The sequence below is a fragment of the Dipodomys merriami genome, unplaced genomic scaffold (genome assembly GCF_024711535.1).
Source record: "Dipodomys merriami isolate MVZ:Mamm:240054 unplaced genomic scaffold, mDipMer1.0.p SCAF_14, whole genome shotgun sequence".
NCBI lineage: Eukaryota > Metazoa > Chordata > Mammalia > Rodentia > Heteromyidae > Dipodomys > Dipodomys merriami.
This window is the reverse complement of record NW_027202715.1, coordinates 39,992,748-40,011,469: the sequence shown is the minus strand read 5'-3', so window position 1 is coordinate 40,011,469 and position 18,722 is coordinate 39,992,748. Positions and strand designations below refer to the sequence as shown.

The 18,722-nt window shown below is 49.7% G+C and overlaps 1 protein-coding gene across 3 annotated transcripts in view; it reads left to right on the top strand.

Annotated features, from left to right (window-relative positions):
- The window catches only part of LOC138826197 (cartilage acidic protein 1-like), a 146,271-nt gene that overhangs the window by 104,554 nt on the left and 22,995 nt on the right, over positions 1-18,722 (top strand). For all 3 annotated transcript variants that reach the window (XM_070021360.1, XM_070021359.1, XM_070021361.1), the window contains exons 5-7: positions 4,432-4,588; positions 14,406-14,540; positions 17,583-17,728. In XM_070021360.1, coding sequence (XP_069877461.1) covers positions 4,432-4,588; positions 14,406-14,540; positions 17,583-17,728 — 438 coding nt within the window. The remainder of the gene's footprint in view (positions 1-4,431; positions 4,589-14,405; positions 14,541-17,582; positions 17,729-18,722) is intronic.

The following is an 18,722-nucleotide window of genomic DNA, read 5'->3' as shown; positions in this document are numbered from 1 at the left end:
GATTGGGGATTCAGCGCGAATCTTCACAGCAGGGGCCTCCAGGCCTTGGGAGAAGGCAGGTGCCAGGTATAAATATTTATTTCTTAACAAGCTGGTGCTGGGAAGAGAAGCCAAGCTGGGCTGTGAAGCCACATTTAGCCCTGACCTGAATCCCAGCCACCTGGACTCCAGCCTGGTGGGAGGGGATGGTGAAGTGGTTCTGAACAGGCCCTGGAGAGTGCAGAGGGCCATAGGGTGCCATGCCTGGGTCACGGCTTGGGGGCTTCTGACCTGGCTCCTCCTGGCTTCCTGCCTCCCTGGCTAGGATTAAGCTAGCTAACCTGGGAAATGTCTCTAACAAGTAGGAGCAGGGGCATGAAGGTTAATCATGAAGAGATGCATCCTTTGTCCTAACAAGGTTGTCTGCACACCCAAGACTTTAACCACAGGACAAAAGCATCATGTGAAGTGCAAAAAATAAAATAAAAAGCTTCCCTGGCACTGCAACATGGTGCCCACTGCCTGACTGCAGCCTCTGGAGCCTCAGGAAACTAGAAGGAGTTAGTGGTTACCAAGGGAAGAGGTGATCCGGGAGTCTAGCCTCAACCATGGTGGTCCCTGGGCCTGGGAACCAGGGAGAAGGAGGGAAGAGAGGCCAACAGTATAGAAGCCGAAAGATAGGAATATCAACTCTAAGAGAAGCTCAGGCTATCAACTAAGCACATGCCACATCCAGGGCTAGTGTTACGGCCTCTTCTTACCCAATCCTTACAAGCCTGTGAGTGTTATTACCCCTTTTACAGATACGGAAATTAAGGCTTGGAGCAATGAAGCAATTGACCTGAACTCCACAGCCTATGGCTGGCAAAGCTGAGAATTGAGCCCTGCTTGCCTGAAAGTGAAGCATACCCCTTTTCTCTTCTCTACTACTTTACCACTAGGTGACATGGTATCAGACACAAGTTCTAATCACAGGATCTGGTACAGTACTCGCCCTGGTCTTTGCACCTGACCTATGTACCTGGTCAAAGTATAACAGCATCACTTCTGCTTGAGATGAAAATTCTCTCCAGGTATCAGTGGCTCACATTTCCAAATCCTTGGCTACTCAGGAGGCTGGAATCTAAGGATGGAGTTTTGAAGCCTACCTGAGCAGAAGTCAGTTGAGGCTCTTATCTCTAATTAACTAGTAAAAAAGATGATAGTGGAGCAGTGGTTCACGTGGTAGAGGGCTAGCCTTGAGCAAAAACACTAAAGGACAGTACCCAGTATTGGCAGAAGGAAGGAAGGAAGGAAGGAAGGAAGGAATAAAGGAGGGCAGGAGGGAAGGAATAAGGAAAGGGAGGGAAGAGGGAGGGAGGGAAGAGGGAGGGAGGGAAGAGGGAGGGAGGGAACAAGGGAGGAAGGAAGAGAAGAAGAGGAAGAAGAAGAAGAAGAAGAAGAAGAAGAAGAAGAAGAAGAAGAAGAAGAAGAAGAAGAAGAAGAAGAAGAAGAAGAAGAAGAAGAAGAAGAAGAAGAAGAGAGAGAGAGAGAGAGAGGATTTATTCTCTGGGCCTATCTCAGCCCTCAAGACCTCAAGAGCCAGAACCTCTGGGGGTGGAGCCTACCATTCTAAGAGTCAATTAGGTCAGTTAGCCCTGCAGATGACACTAAGTTTGAGAGCACAGCTTTGGGTAAATACCCCCTCCCCTTCCCCTCCCCTTCCATAAGCTGCTCTCTCCCACTCCCCTTCTACCCCCTCCTTCAAGATCTGCCCCAAACCTGGATGCTGGCCTGTCCTATATCTACAGCTCCCTCATCACTCAGCCTCTTTTCTGGATCCCGCTCAAAGCTGATCTCTTACAAGAAGCGTTCCCTGGTCGATAATGATTATGCCTCATGTTTATATAGCATTTTTATCTTTTCAAAGACCTTTCGCATACGTTGTCTCATTTCATCTTCTCAACAACCCTGCCAGGAAGCGGGGAATCTGAGCCCCACTTAGCACGTGCAGACACGTAGCCCTACACAAAGGGAGGGAGGGAGGGAGGCAGGGTGCTGGGGGATTTGGCTGGGGGGGAGGCGGAGGGGGGCTGCTTTCCAAGCACATTAGACATTAGACTAGGACCAGGCTGATTGTTCTCAACCAGTGTTTTGCAAAGTGGGACTTGTAGCCTCAACTTGCTGGGGCTTTGTTAAAATCTCTCCTTCTTGTGGCCCAGTCCAGACCTCTGGAATCTGAAACTTGAGGGCTGGGGCCTAGCTTCTGTTTTCAACAGGTGATTCTGAGATGGGCTAATGTATAAGAATCATTGCTCTGGAACCAGAACTCCAGAAACATCTTCTGTGCCCCGAAATCGTCTCACCCTCTTAGAATTATTGTGGTCAAGTTCACATGTGAATTTCTACAACCTTCTACAACTACAACACGTTTACATGCACCTGCTTTATCACCCTCAATAAACTGAAGGAAATAGGTATCACTGAATTTTATAAATCTCCCTAATCTCTAGCAGAGTACATTTCTGTCCATTTGAGTTTAATTGCGCATTTGTTCATGAGCTCGCTAACAGCTGGTGGGGTCAGGAATGGTTCGCGGTTGTGCACTTTTCTGTTCAGCCCCCTTCATTCACTCTTCACCCAATCACACGTACTGAGCTCCAGGATGGGTGAGAGCCTCTCAAAGTCATCTGCTAATTAAGAAGCCAACATGCTGTAAAGCAATGTGTACCCAACTTCGGCTCTACTTGGGAGTCCAGGGAGGTCTTGCAATGCAGACTCTCATCAGGCCCGTCTGGAGTGGAGTGCGAGATTCTCCATTTCTAAGATGCGCCCGGATGTCATCCATGCAGCTGGTCGAGGGACTACTTTTAGGAACAAGACTTGAGGAAGCATCAGTTCCCAGGTAGCATGATAGACTCAAACGAGCAATACAGAAGGAAGTAGTCTTGCTACCTTCTCTGACTTTGTTCCTTGACACCCCCTACCTTGCATTTTATATTCTAGTCCACATTGAACAATGGCTTTCCTTGGATACCTCCTTCTCTCTCCCGCCTCCATCCTCTGTCTTCCCCTCCACTTCAGTGGAAAATGTTTTCTGAACTTCTGATAGTGAAGTCCTCACTTCCAGGCTAGGAACACCAGGCTAGAAGCTCCAGGCCAGGAGCGCCTCTTCAGTGCACACAGGGAATCCTGTGCAATCTTCGCAATACTCTAGTGTAACTAGTGATGCCTCTGCATCCACCTGAGACCCCAAGCTCCTTCCTGTCCTCAGTTACCCCCCAAAAAAAGAATCACCCCAAGAAGATCTAATGTCAGTGACAAATTAGATGGAATGAGATTTCTGCTCATAATGGCTTTGTATCAGAGAAAGAAGCAAGCAAAAAAAAGTAAGAAAAAAGGTGACTAGCAATTCTGTTGCCTCAATCCTGTTGTCCTCTTTCAAACTAGACTCTAAGCCACCTAAGAACAGGGGCCATGTCTTTAGTACATTTGTCACCAAGCACCTTGTCCATAGTTGGTTCTCAAGGAACAGTCACTGGGGGAGAATGGTAAAAAGATGAGAGGAAAGCTGGGAAAGTGATTTAGAAATCGTGTGGATCTCTTGGGGAGAAGGAGGCATCCATTGAAGAAATAACACCATTATAATAACAGCAGAAAAGAATCTTTTATCCGCAGTGTTTGGACTACAGAAGAGGATGGCTATAGCAAAGAGGAGCCGGCGCCCGGGGCTTCTCCTAGATGCAAAGGGAAAAAAAATTGAGACAGTATTATAAAGGCAGAAGCAATGAAATATTTCTTGCTGCTAGTATGGGGAGAAGAAGGGGATAGAAGAGAAAGGAAGACCCCTGCAAGTCTGTGTCTTTCCTTCTGCCAAAAAATAAGAAATGAAGAAGCGCAGGGTGGGAAGGAGGAAAGGGAGACATGATCCTAGAATTTGCTTGTCATCTTGGCTGGAGTGGGCTTGAATGGGGAGAGAGAGGAAGGGAGGGAGGGAGGGAGGGAGGGAGGGAGGGAGAGAGAGAGAGAGAGAGAGAGAGAGAGAGAGAGAGAGAGAGAGAGAGAGAGAGAGAGAGAGAGAGAATAATGGGAATTGGTAGATCAATCAATCAGCAAATATTTATTGAGCAGCTACCCTGGCTGGCAGCTGGAGAGAGCTCAGCTGGAGGGAGGCACATTAGAAAATTGTCTATAAAAGGGTTGTGGGGGAGAGGGAGGGATGCATTCTTCTGGAACAGGATAGAAGGAAAGAGAAGGGCTGCTTTGTTGACTTGGGGTGGGGTGGTGGGGGTATCATTCACACTGCAGCCTTTGTACAAAGTCTCTTCCCTGTTGTAGCTCCACCAACCTATGAAACCATCAGAAGCAGACTTGAAGAAGACACCAAGCTACAATGAGGTGCTGGGGGGGCCCAGGGGTTCTGGGAAAGTCGTGATGGGGCTCCTCACTATCTCCCCTTCCCTTCCTCCTCAGGGCTCTGGGCGCTACTCCATCTACATTGCGAACTATGCCTATGGCAATGTGGGGCCTGATGCCCTCATTGAAATGGACCCTGAGGCCAGTGACGTCTCCCGGGGTATTTTGGCACTCAGAGATGTGGCTGCTGAGGCTGGGGTCAGCAAATACACAGGTATGTGGAGGGCCAGGAAGGCTGTGGTGGGAGGAGAGGGGCTGGGGCTGGAGGCCAAAGCCCCACAACGCTGAGTCCAATGCATTAGTGACCATGAGGACAGAGCAGGCTTCTAATTCTGAGGAGGGGAAGACAGAGGCATTGTTCCACCCACCCCTCACACCAGGCGCCTCCCACACCGCCTCACCAAGCTTGGGGACACCCCTGGCAGATGTGAGCTTTGGCGAGCCTAGTCGGGGGAACAGTGGCATTCAATACTTGCCAGAAAGTGAAGTGGGACCACCAGCCTGGCACCCCCTCTCTGGCACCCCTTGCCCTGTTCCCTGCGTTAACCTTAGTGATAGGTGAGCAGCACATTCTGGATTGGGGGGGGGGGGGCAGAACTTGACAAATCACAAAGGCTGAGATTTAAAGCATTCTTTATTGCCAAACAGCAGATGAAATTATTTACTTACACATAAGCGGCCAGGAATTGAGTGCTAAATCCCTAAGCTTCAGCTGGGTCTCGTCTCGGATAACTGAGCTCAAAGAATTGTGTTCTTGTTCCAAAACCTCTCCAGCACTTTTTTTTAAGGCACACTCTTCTCCCCCTACCCCCCCACCCCATCTTTCTGGATGGGGAACCTATTGTCAGAGTCTCTGACAAGGAGATCTTTCTAGGGAAGGCTGTTTTTCTAATTCCAGCACGGCTGCTGACTAAACTCTGATGATCTGCCAATAACCGCTGATGGCAGAGCCATCCAGTTCCTGTTTTGAGTGCCAACAATCAGGAAGCCAAGGCTGTACACAACTTCTCCAACAGCTTCAGCCTCACACCCGCCCTCTCATTAGTTGACCTTCCCCATAAAGCCGTCCCAACTTGTACTACACACTTCCAAAGGGACAGCCAACTTGAACCCGAATCCTAGAACTAGAAGGACGCATGAGAGGTCATGTGGACCACCCTCTTGTCTCCAGATGTCTGGCTGGTGGCAAAAATCTCAAATCTCTACCCAGGAAAGTCTGTCCCTGCCTCTCCTCCCGCCCTCTGGGTTTATGCTGCCCTTTCCTAGCCAACTCTCCACCTCTGTGAAATGAGATTAATGTTAACCTGTCTGACAAAGTTTGTGGGGACAAATAGCTAGACAATAAAACAGTTTGTGCAGCCCAAACCCCATCAAAGTGCCTGAAAGCTCCGTGTGTGAACACAGCGCCGAAAGGCTGAGTGTCAGTAATAAACCACGTTTCCCTGGGAAAGGAATAAACATGCAAGCGCTTCAGTCTAGATTGGTACAGTCAATTTTTCTGAGTAGCTCCCATTTCTGTGCACTAAGCTGGCTTGGCAATTAAGTGCCTTGATCTTGCAGGAGAAAGGGAGGGGATGGGCTGGGGGATGGAGCACTTGAAAATGATGGGATGGAAGGGAGGCAAGGACTGAGAGAGCAGTTACCCATAGAATAGAAGGATGCAAGAGGCTGGAGGATGGAGGGGGCATTGTTCACACTGGCTGGGCTGGCACAGAACCCAGGAAGGGGAAGGGGGGCCAAGTGGAGACAGCTGAGGAACAGAGATGCTATGGGCGCACCAGCCAACTGTTCTGGCTTGTGCTAGAAAGCTGGGGCAGCCCAAGGAGAGGACCCCAGCCTCTGTGGAGGCATGGAGGAGGTCGGGGGCAGCTGGCGTATCCAGAGGATGCATAAGAGCAGCCCTGCAGACTTCCAGAAGCCATTTGGCTGACAAGAACCAATTTGGCCCACCAAGTAACTATTCTGTCTGCTTTCCTTCCCCCAGCCCACCCTTTCTCTGTCTGCCAAGCCCCCCAATACTACCCTGAAATACCCCCTCTTGCCACTTAGCTAATGGCACATGGACATCTGGCTGGAAAACTAGCCCCAAGTGCCCCCACAAGCCGCAGGAATAGACCCCAAATGTAAAGGCTACCATGCTGAGCTCAGTCTGATGGCTGAGGCTCTAGGCTGGTGGCCAGTGCTTAGTGCCAGGCCAGTACCAAGGGGTTTGGGAAGCCAGAAGGAAGGCAGGAGGGGGTGGGCATGACCCGAGCAGGCTGGAGACAAGCAGGCCATGGGCAGATCTGCACCAGGGAACTGAGGTCTCGCAGTCAAGCCTCATAGCCTCCCACCTGCTGGACAGGCCTGTGAGTAGAGAGAACCCCTCATTTACCCAGGCCAAATGCAAGTCCAGGCAGGAGAAAGGACTTGCCCAAGGTCACCTAGGAGACTGAGTAAAACTCATACTCAGGGCCTTATTTCCCAATGCCTGATCTGCCACCACCAGCTGACCTCCATCCAGCCTGACAGTCCTACTCCAGCAGCTGGTTCACCGACTGGGAATGCACCCCAACCTTGGCACACAGACCCAAGTTGCCAAGGTGAAGCAGTTGCTTGGCCTGGATTGCTCAGGGAAGCAGGGGTGAGGAAAGGTGAAGCCCGGCTGCCAGGGCAGCTGGTGGGGCAACGGTACCATCCATGCACAGGCTGTCCAGCTCTGAGGAAGAGGGGGAGGGGAGGTCTCTCCAAAGATTCCCAAAGCCACCGCTGGTCTGCTGGGTTACAGTGCCATCTAGTGGTTGATAGGCTCACTCTCGGGGGACTGTGGGCCCCAGGAGGGGGCATGAGCTGCTGCTATCTACAAAGACAATAGGCAGACAGCTCCCCTATGCTGTGGCTTCATGAGAATCCTGGACCCTAACTTCTGCAACTGTCCAGGACCTCTTGGAGACAAGAAAAGGTAGCTGACCTGCACGGGAATCCCGGGTTGCACCCAGCAGAACCTAGCACAAAACATAAAGGGAGAAAATGGGAAGTCAAGAGTCCTATACTGTGTGACCCAGTGACCTTGGGAACATTCCTCGGCCTCTGAGCACCTTGACTGGGCTGGCAGCTAACTAAGGGGCCAGAGTCTGGCATAGGGCGCCATGGACATTCTACCTGCCTGTGCAGACAGCCATGGTAAACCTTCCCTCTCACAACCCTAGCTTCTCTCTTTGCAATAGAGTGTTGAAGATGAAAGGGAGGAAGGGAGTGTGGGGCAATCCTGGTTCTTAGCCTGGCACAGGCAATGCCTGTCACATTCAAATACAGCCTCCTGCCCTGGCCTCTGACAGAGTGACTCCAGGGACCCTCTGCTGGGCATCTCCCAAGAGCCAGTGCTAAGCTCAGTAGGTAAACAAAGGAGGCAGGCCACTCTGCCCTGGAGGCATTTTGTCTGTGTCCCCCTAATCCCCGCCTGGCCTCAGCCCAGGGCACAGCATGACCTCCTCATTCCCTCCCCACTGGAGTCAGCTTTCTCTCTCCTTCCCACAGAAGCAGCCTCCAGCCACTCCCCCAGGAGTCCTGCCTCCGGGCCTCACCCTTGGAGGGAGCATCTGCCTGGGCTGTAAGGTGGTGATTAAAGAAGCCTTAAAAGAAATTTGGAAAGAAAATGAAGGTGGATTTATGAGGTGGGGTGGGGAGTTTTGCTGTTGGCTGGGAGCAGTGTAGAACAAAGCGGAGGGCAGATCTGATTTATAGGAAGTCATTATTAGAGGAGACAGAGAGGCCTAAAGCCCAGCTGAGCCCTGCTGGCAGATCCCCATCAGTTTCATGACTAGGGGTTGCAGGGTGGGGGGGCTAGGAGCTCCAGGCTAATGCTGACCTTTCTGTAGGAGCACAGCCAGGTCTGCCAGCCACACCCCGGGGGAGCTGGAGTGGTAGGCTCCTCTGCACAGGCCAGGGACCCCCTAAGGAATCTAGATCAAGCCTGCAAGGGCTCCCCAAAGCCCAGGATACACAGGGACCATTTCCCTGGGTGTCAGATACATTTGGTTGGTCAGGAGAATACGTCATTATTCTTTTTAAAATCAACACAAATACACTGTAGAATAGAAACTTATTTTTTTAACCTATTTTTCACAGCTAACACAAGGGATATTAGAGTAGTATCCAGATGAGTTGACCACTCTGGGATATACCCCTCACATGCCAGTACAGATCCTCCCTAGTGAGAGCGCCCCTTAGCAGAACTGTTTCAAAAGCAGGTTGGGGAGTTCACCGGTGGTCAGGATCATTGGTGGCGCGAAGGCTCCATTAGCCTCGGTTTCATGACGTTGGAAATAGGAGTAACTTGAGGAAGACTAGGGAGAGATCAATCAAAGGAAAAGAGTTTTTAGTTTTCAGAAAGGGTAAGTTCAAGAGCTCCATTGCACATGGCAGCGACCCTAGTTAATAACAGTGACTGCAGTCTTGCAAATATTCTACAGGATAGATTTTGAAGTGTTCTCACCACAAAAATAAGTATGTGAGATGCTGCATAATGAGCTTGATTTATCCATTTGGTAATGTACACATTTTTCAAAACATGTTATACATGATAAATATATACTTAAAAAAATTCTCGGTTAAAAAAGAAAGTGGTGGTGACAAGATGCATCTTGAGGTGTTGTGACTCTGACAGGAGATGCAAACACAGGGTTCTTATTATCCAGCACCCAGCAACTCTTCCAACCACTCCCTCCTTTACCTAGCTCATGCTAGCTAAGTTTCTCCTTAGCCCTTTGCTGCTGAGTGGTGGACACTGGGAGGAGGGAGCTCCTTCCTGCACTGCCACCGAGGTTTGGAAACCTCCCATCCAAGGAACAACTGGTAGACTCTCATGCATCCTGCAGAGCCGGGATGTGACACAAGTGGTAAAGTACTTGCCTAGCCAGGATGAGGCTCTGAGTTCAAACCCAGTACAAGACACTCACACAAAGTGAAGTTAGTAATAGCCTTGAGGATCTTCTTATTCCCCTGCCCATATTACAAGGCCCCTAGTCCTGCAGCCAGAGAGAGGCAGAATCTAGACAAGATCCTTGAGAATCTTTCCTTAGCGATCTGTGTTCCTAGACTTTCACCCCTGGGTCTTCAGACCCATAGTCTGGAACCATTGGGCAGCATGTGCCCCATCCCATAACTTTTTTTTTTTCATCTTAAAACCCAATCCCTGAAGTCTGGCCTTGGTGTGATCTAAGATCTGCCCTGGAAGCACCAGAGGTCTAGTGGTGCCACTCTTGAGGATTACCAAGGCTGCCCTGCGGGGCTTAGGTCCAATGGGCAAATAGTCCAGGGGAGGTGTAATGGGACAGAAGGAAGTAGGGACTGTAGAGAGGTTTTCCCCCATAATCCCACCCAGCCTGATGGGAGGAGTGAGCAGAAGTCGTGGGGAGGGGTGGGGAGGGAAGGAAGAGCATTCAAAGCCCTTAGCATAACAGGGAGGGCTTTGAAGCTTAAAAGTGTTGGGGGAAAACAAAGTGATATTATTCGCCCAGCAGGTGGTAAATAGTCCCAGCTAATGACTAGGTGGCACCTGACATTTTCCAAGGTATCTTCCACAAACCATCTCACTTCATATGTATGACAGCTCTGAGAAGGAGCTATTATTACTGCATCTTCTGTCATAGATGAGAAAACAGAAGCCCAGAAAGGTGAAATGATGTGCCCAGGGTGACACAGCTCAAACTCAGACTTAACAGTCTTCAGATCTGTCTCTCCCCACCAGTGTACTCTCTCCAGTCTTACTTGGGGAATTGTTTTGTCCCTTGAGAAATGTTCTGGCCTCAAATAGAAAAGAATTAATTGATATAAAGTGAGGCCAAATCTGTGAGGATATCATTCTCTGTGGCTAAATAAAGATGTTCCAAATAGCCCCCTGGGTATTCCCATATGGTGTATGCTAAACCTCTCAAGGTGGGGTGGGGGGAGGGGGGAAGGGGAGGGGGTGTGATAAAGGAGGAGAAAGAAGCAGAAGAGGTCCTGGGAGGAGATACTGCTGATATCTTTGTCTTTGGCCCAGTGGGAGGAAGAGTGGCAAGCTACTTTAAGGATTGGATGGGGTTTACTGATCGGAACAGTTTTCCCATGGCACCAGCGAAGTTGCTGACACCTGGCATTCCCTGCCTCATCCTAAGGCTGCGGGGGACAGTGTCCAAAGGGGCCAACTCCCCAACTGTGGCTTCACCTGCTCCCCAACTGTATGGCCAACTTGCCAAGAAGGAGTTGTGGGTAACATCTCTGTTATGGTCCGGTTGCCATGGCAATAAATTGCCACTAATTAGTAGTGTGGTTACCATGGTAATTTTCTAGTAATTACAGGTTACAAATGGTGCAAGGCTTCAACCCAACCCAATTAGTTAATTAGAAAGATTTAGAAATTTGTCCAAAAGGGAAATAACCTGCTTTGTAGAAAATGAAGGGAATATGTCATAGCCTAGGCGCCAGCAGCAGAGAGGAAACTGGGGGACCCCAGAGAAGGGAAAAGACCGAGTTGCATTCAGCAAGTCCTGAGTCCCACCTGGAATTTCCAGGACCTGGGTTAGGCCAGGGTATCAGAGAAGCCCACCCCTGGACAGGAGCCTGGCAGGACCAGGGCAGGGACAGCTGCCAACAGCCACTTAGTGGCTCCTCTTTTAACAAGCAGTGGAATGCCCAGGTCCAGGCTGAGCACCCTTCCTGCTGGCTGTGAAAAGATCTCTGAATGCCACCCACCCTACTCAGTGGCTCTCCTAAAAAGCCATGCCATGTCTCAGAGGACACGTCCAGGAGCGCTGTGGATTTAGTGGCTCATTTTGATGACACACAGACTCTCCTTGAGAACTAATCAGATTATCTGGGAGCAACTGGGAGGCAGAGGCCCGGAGAGTATTAACAAGTGTGAGGGCAGTAGAGCCTGGGCAGATCCCATTGGCACAGGTGAGGAAGGCCCCTCCAGGGTATCTCTCAGTGTGGGAGGAGTGTGGGGACCCAGAGGAAGAGCCTCCCTCCTCCATTCAGAGGTTGGCAGAGGGAGGGCTGGTTCATGGGCACAGAGCTCTGCCTGAGCTTTTGTTTATGAAGAAACCCAAACTCAGGAGCACTGTTGCAACCAGGCTCGCCACACAGACCCGCTCCTTAATGCATTTCAAGCTCTAATGGGCATATAGACTACCAGGAGGTGTGTTAGGAGGTAGGGGTCCCCTTTTGTAGGGCCTGAGATTTGGCATTTCTAACAAGCTCTTCCCCTGACATCCAAACTTTGTGTATGTTTATCCTTTGCGACATGAGGTTTGGAAAATACATACACATTGTGGAATGGCTGATCTGAACTAATTAACACGTACTCCCACACATTCTTGCAGTGAGGTCACTTAAAACCTAGTTTCTTAGCAAGTTCAAGTATATAGTGCTTTGCCACCAACTACAGTCACCGTGTCATACAATTCATCTTCTCAACTTATTCCTACTGGACCAACATCATCCATTTTCCCCAACTCCTTGGTTTCACCCAGCTCCGGGAGACAACCATTCTCCTCTACTTCTAGAATTTGACTTTAGATTCCATATGAGTGAGATCATGCAGTATTCATCTTCCTTGTTGTCATAAGGGACCTGGTTTTCGTCTTTTGTAAGGCCAAATAGTACCTCATTGTGGAAATACCACCACACTATAACTGCTTCTCCACTGACAGATACATAGTGTGTTGGCCACATCCTGGCTGTAGTGAATAGAGCTTCAGTAACCAGGGGAAGGCAATGTCTCTTCAACGCACTGAGCCCATTTCCTTCCAGCGTACAAATGCTGGCTCATATGGAAGGTCTATTTTTAATGTTTTGGAAGACACTCCATACTGTTTTACATCACAGTTGTACTAATTTACATTCCCAGACTACAAGGGTTTCTTTTTCTCTGCCTCTCTCATGGTCACTTGTCATCTTTTGTCTCTTTGACAGTCCCCATTCTACCAGGCAGATCTCACTTCATTTGGTCCTCTGAACATCTCTGGAGTAGAACCAACCAGATTACACCATCCCCACTTAACAGACAAGGAAACTGAGACTCAAAGAGTAACATAAACTGCCAACTGGAACTATACTCCATGTCACATTCTGTCATGCTGATTTATGCATGTGTTTTTACCATTTGAGGGCATGGCTGAGCAAAGGTTTTGAGTCTTTATTTGAAACCCAGAAGTTAGGGGTGGTTTGTTCAGGACATTGTAAGATTCGTTTTTTGTTTTTTTTTTTTTTTATATGGGGTGCTGAAACTTGATCTTTGAAACTTCAAAGTCTATGGTACAGCTGGCTTGATTTGTGTGTGTGTGTATGTGTGTGCGCATGTGCACATGTGCATGCATACACACACACACACACACACACACACACACAAACTAGCGACTCAGACCACAAATCCTAACTACTCAGGTGGCTGAGATCTGAGGATCATGGCTTAAAGCCAATCTAGGCAGATAAATCCAAGAGACTCATCTTCAATTAACCACCAACAGGCCAGAAGTTGGAGTGTGGCTCAAATGGTAGAATGCCCGCCCTTGAGTAATAAAGCTAAGGGTGAACAAAAGGGCCCCAAGTTCAAGCTCTAGTACCAGCACAAATATATACACACACAACACGCACACATCTCTCTCTCTCTCTCTCTCTCTCTCTCTCTCTCTCTCTCTCTCTCTCTCTCTCTCTCTCTCTCTCTCTCTCTCTCTCTCTCTGGATTTAAAAAGAAATTACTATTGCAACAAGTCAAACAAACAATACAAAGACATTCAAAGGGAAGGCTAACTACCATCTCTCCTTCCCATCTAGAGAGCCAGCAAGGCGCTCCTCAATTCAACTTTGCTCCAGACTTGAACAAGCTTGCACAAACATGTATACTCAGAAATTTCATGTCATTCTCTGTTTTTTTAATAAAAGTAAGATCACACAATACCATTACTTGCCAAATTGCTTTTTCTTTTAACAATATACCGCAGGCACTCCTCCAAGTCAATGCATATGGATCTATGCTGTCTTTTTAGTAGCTGCAGAGTGATCCACCATATGGAGCCACCGTAATCCATTCAACTAGTTTACTATTGATGGACATAATTGCTTACTACATCAAACAAAGCAAATAAGCACCCTTGAACCTATATAGCCTGAGGTACTATTTTTTTTGTAAATTTTGTGTGTGTATGTGTGACACACATGTACATGCCGGTACTAGGCCTTGAACAAGGTCCAAGGCACTGTCCTTTAGTTTTTTTCTGCGTAGGACTGGTGCTCTACCACTTGAGCCACACAGCTCCACTTCCAGCTTTTTGATGGTTAATTTAGTTTCCCAGCCTGACATCAAACTCTGATTCTCAGATCTCAGCTTCCTGAGTAGCTAGAATGACAGGCGTGAGCCACTGGCATCTGGCCTTGCACATTTTTTATGTGTGCATGCGTGGCACGGGGGAAGTTACTGGGGATTGATCCAAGCCTTGTGCATAGTAGAAAACACTTTACTACTTAAGCTACGCTTCCAGTCCTTTTGTTTCACTTTGGTTTTGTGATAGAGTTACATTGACTTTGCCTGGGCTGACCTGGAACTCATGATCCCCCTGCCTTTGCTTCCCCAGTAGTAGAGATTAGAGGTATGCATCACCATGTCTGGATACTCCTGTGGTTTCTTAAAGCAGGAACACCCCCACTGTGTTTGGGACTTGGAGTGGGAGTGAGTGGAGGGCTAGTAAGGGATCTATGAGTTGACCAGACTCGACTAGGTAGAGCTGGGTTTCAGGTTACTGAAGACAGCGGCTCTGGCACGTTGAGGTGGGGGAGAAGAACTATGTTCCTAGCCGCGTGGAATGAAGCCTTTGGCATACAGTGCTTTATTGGGGGCTGGGAGCCCAGGCCTGTCTCAGGGAATCATCCAGAAGGTCAAAATCCTTCTCCCCCACATTCCCTTTCTTAGGCACCAGCACTGCAGCTTCTCCCAGACCTCAGAAGCAGCCCATCTCTAGGTGGGGCTGGAGCTGCTCTTGTGGGGCTTATCGTGGTTTTACTTTTTTCCCTAGCGGGCCGGGGAGTCAGCGTGGGCCCTATCCTCAGCAACAGCGCCTCAGATATCTTCTGTGACAACGAGAATGGGCCCAACTTCCTCTTCCACAACCAGGGCAATGGCACCTTCGTGGATGCAGCGGCCAGTGCCGGTGAGTGGGTACACCCCTGCCCCGTGCCCCATCCGCCCAGCCCCACAGCTCAGGGAGCTCAGCGTATAGCTCAGCGCACTCCCACATGGTCCTGAGACCCTTGGTACTGCCATCTGCCAGCAGCCAGCCTCAGCCCAGGACCCTCAGATCTTGCTAGGTGTCACATCCGCGGTTCCCCTCTTCCCATCTTGAACCATCCACCTGTTCTCTCAACCATTCATTTCAGCAGTCACTTATGGAGCCTCTGCTAAGTGACAGGCTGGTGCTTGGAACTAAGGATATTGACCTAAATAAGGCCAAGACCACTCCACACAAAGACAAGGCTCTGAGATTTTGGAAATAGGCAGATGCACCACCAATGATATTAAGAGGCAGGATACAAATCCGCACTTCTGATGCTCCCAGCTCTGCTCCCCTTCCTCCCACCAACCTCATCCCACCAACCTCAGGACCTTTATACCTGCCATTCCCTCTGTTGGACTGGCCTCTCTCTTCTTTGTCTGTATCCTTAACACTCAACCCAAATGGCTCCTCTGATGAAGACTTTCCCAACTCCATCTGTGCCTTCTGACAGAGATTGGCTTCTTCTCCTGTGTGACCCCACAGCCCCCTGCACCCCTGCCACTCAGTTTTCTTCATTGTCACCATAACTAGTCTAAGCTCTGCGAGGCCTGGGACCCAAAACTAATCTTTTTTTTTTTTTTTTTTTTGCCAGTCCTGGGGCTTGAATTCAGGGCCTGCGCACTGTCCCTAAGCTTCTTTTCCTCTACCACTTGAGCCACAGTGCCACTTCTGGCTTTTTCTGTGTACATGGTACTGAGGAATCGAACCCAGGGCTTCATGGATGCAAGGCGAGCACTCTACCACTAAGCCACATTCCCAGCCCCGGGCTACTCAGTCTTGACACAATACCTGGCACCAAGGTCACCCAGTAAGCATTGCCATATCCCAGAATGGATACTTAATAATGTGTGTGGCTATGATGTCTGCCCTTCAACCTGTTTCTTCATACCCATTCCTCACCCTCCACCTCACAAATGAAGGGGAGATTTAGTTATGTTTCCATCTTATCTACAGGGACACAGTGGCAGGGATCTACACCCATGGATCTAGCTAGTGCCCAAACAACATCAAAACCCTGAATATGTGCCCTCTCTTCTGTCTACTTTGAGATCTCTCCTCCCCCAGATTCCTACTCAGAAATCTCCATGAGGGGAGACTCTTGGCCCTGAACACCTATGCACCCCCATCTTGTAGCCACTCGGCCCTCCTCCCCATGTTTGCCTGTCTTCTCCTTCCCTAGTACAGATAGGAGAGTCAGTTTTCTGTTCTGCCCTTCCTGTCTTGCCCTCTGTCTGTCTGCCTTCTTCCCCAACAAACATCCTCACTGCTGAAAAATCACTAAGCAAAGGGAAGAGGATGGGGTGGGGTGGGGGGGAGAAGGGATTTGATAGGGGATGAAGGTAGAAGCAGAGGTGAGCAAATAAGTTGGAGGGGGAGAAGGTATCAGGCAGGAGGAGAGAAGCAAGGTGCGAGGCCCATAATTGAAAGTCAGAACGATTGCAGGGGTTTAACAAGACATGTCAAGGGGGCATTCATCACCCAAACAGATGCTGCCATGAAATGCAGCCTGGCACCGCTTCGTCCCGTGAAAGGGAACCAGCTCCCTGTCAAGGTGCCTCATAGATAGGAGAGGAATGGGCCAACACAGAAGGCCACCGACACTCAGCCCGGGGAGTTTGCTGAGAATTAATGGGGTATCAATCCTAGGAATCAGAGGATGCCTTCCGTCCTCTGCAAACCCTCTTTCTCAAGCCCTGTACCTCATTGACCTTTCTCCAGGCCCTTCCCTTCCCTCAGAAGACACTGGTCTTCAAAATATTTAGGGAGGCTCCACCACCACCTTCTCCTCATCCCCACCCTCAGGATCAATATTTACAGCACAGCCGTGCCTTGGGCTACCATTTTGGAAGCTCATATTTGCCCAGTTCTGTGCCTGGCCTGGAGAGCAGGGAAAGTTTGCCGTAGACACTCAGGCCAGGCCGTCACTCAGGACAGAGCCCTCTGTCTTCCCCCAGGGTTGGCTCATCATGGTATAAGCGGTGACATTGGACACAGGCTTCCCTTCCTGCTCTCACAGGAACACCGAGGGTTTCTCTGTCATGGCCGCAGTATTTCTTCTGCTGTCAGCAACATCCCCAGTCTGCCTGCTGTCAAATTATTTATGTCTCTTCATTCATTCAGCAAGTACTTACTGAAAACTCCCAGGCAACCACAGGCACTGAGGTCGTCCTCTGTGTGCACAGGGCTGACCTCAGGGAGCATCTGGACCCTGAACAAGGACACAGGAAAGGGACCTAACCTCACTTGTGCTCGGCACCATTAGACAAACAGGAGCTGGATGGGAGCAGAAGGCAGAATGGGAACGAGCTGTGTTAGATGCCATTGTCAGGGAAGGCTTCCCTGAGCAGACAAACAAGGATCTCAGTAACCCTTGCACTGGGGAGGCATCCTAGAAGACAGAACAGCTTGAGCAAAGGCCGAGCCACTGGAAAGAGGCTGGTCCATTTCAGGCCTGGAAGAAGCACAGATAAGCAGAAGGAATGGATAAAGGGATCGGTGACCCCTAGGGCACAGTCAAGCAAGGCCTTTTAGAGCTTCAGAAAGAACTAGAACTGGACAGAGCACTGGGGAGATTTAAACAAGAATAATATAATCAACTTCAGATCTCCCATAGCTACATGGGCCTGGCTGAGAAAGAGTTTGTTCCCCCAGAATTTCCACCATTCTGCTTTCCCCAGTCCTTGCCACCCCAAACAGCACAAATAGTGTCTTACCAAGCACACAGCCTGGTTCCCCTGGTTAATTCATATATAGCCGTGCCACTTCCTGCCTCTATGGAGAACATCTGGAATAGAGCTGTGTCTGTCTCCCCAGGAGGGTGAGGACAGCCCCAGGGTCACCCTCCCTTCTACTCAAGATGAGTGTTTGCAGAGTATATGCACACTCCATACACATGAGGCTCCTGCTCCTCCACCGCAGGTGTGGATGACCCCCACCAGCACGGGCGAGGTGTCGCCCTTGCCGACTTCAATCGTGACGGCAAAGTGGACATCGTCTATGGCAACTGGAACGGCCCCCACCGCCTCTATCTGCAGATGAGCGCTCATGGGAAGGTCCGCTTTCGGGTAAGAAGGGGCTTTGGTTCCCACCTGTCCCTACCAGGCTCAGCAATTTGGCCTCTCCATGTCATAGGACCTGCTTCGGGTCTCTCCAGAACAGGGGTGGCATCACAATGAAGAAGGCCATGGACTCCAGCCTGGCTCCCTGAACACGATCAGGCCCAGAGCAGTGGCTCTCAGAACGCTGTCAGAGCCCATCACCTCTAGGGATGGTAGGATCCCAGGTTAGGTAGATTGCATTCCCTGCATGGAGGCCATTGTTTCAAGATGGTTCCAAGCAATGACCGGGGAGAGGCCCCACTCCAAGCTCCTCTGCCACCTTGGGTGCCGCCTTGGGCTCTCTTCATGTGGAGGCTAAAACCCAGGTAAAAAGGGTGTTCTCAGACTTCAGGGCCAGTGATCCTGAGATCCGAGATGATTTCCATCTTCATTCAATTTTTGTTTGAACCCAAGTTCTCAACAGAGTTGGCTTTCTCCTTACCTCCCAGGACAAACTGGGACACCATTGGCATTGAGTAGACAGAGGCCACAGATACTGCTGAATATCCCACAATGCACTGGACAGTTCCCACTGCAAAGAAGCATCTGACCCCAAATGTCAGTTCACTGAGGCTAAAGTATTTACTCGTTGGCCTTCGGAGGGCCCTGAACAGAGCTCACAGGAACAGTAATAATAATAATAAATGTTCCATTTATCAAGTACCTTGAATGTGCCAGGAACCATGCTAAGAGCTTTATGGATGTTATCTCAGAGGCCCAGGCATCCAGTAGAGAAAACCCAAGGGGGCTATGTCGGTTTCCATTTTTATAGGATCGATAGAACAATAACGAGTTAGAGATCCTTGGGTCTCCAGCTCTTAAGGCCCTGCTCAGCCCACCCTGACCAGGCTGATCAGCTTGGAGCCAACCTTATTACTGTGCTGATGAGAGCCACCTCCCTCTCTGGTCTCCACTTAGCTTGCCAGCTGTCTAGGCTAGCTCCTTCTTATAGCTAACAGGG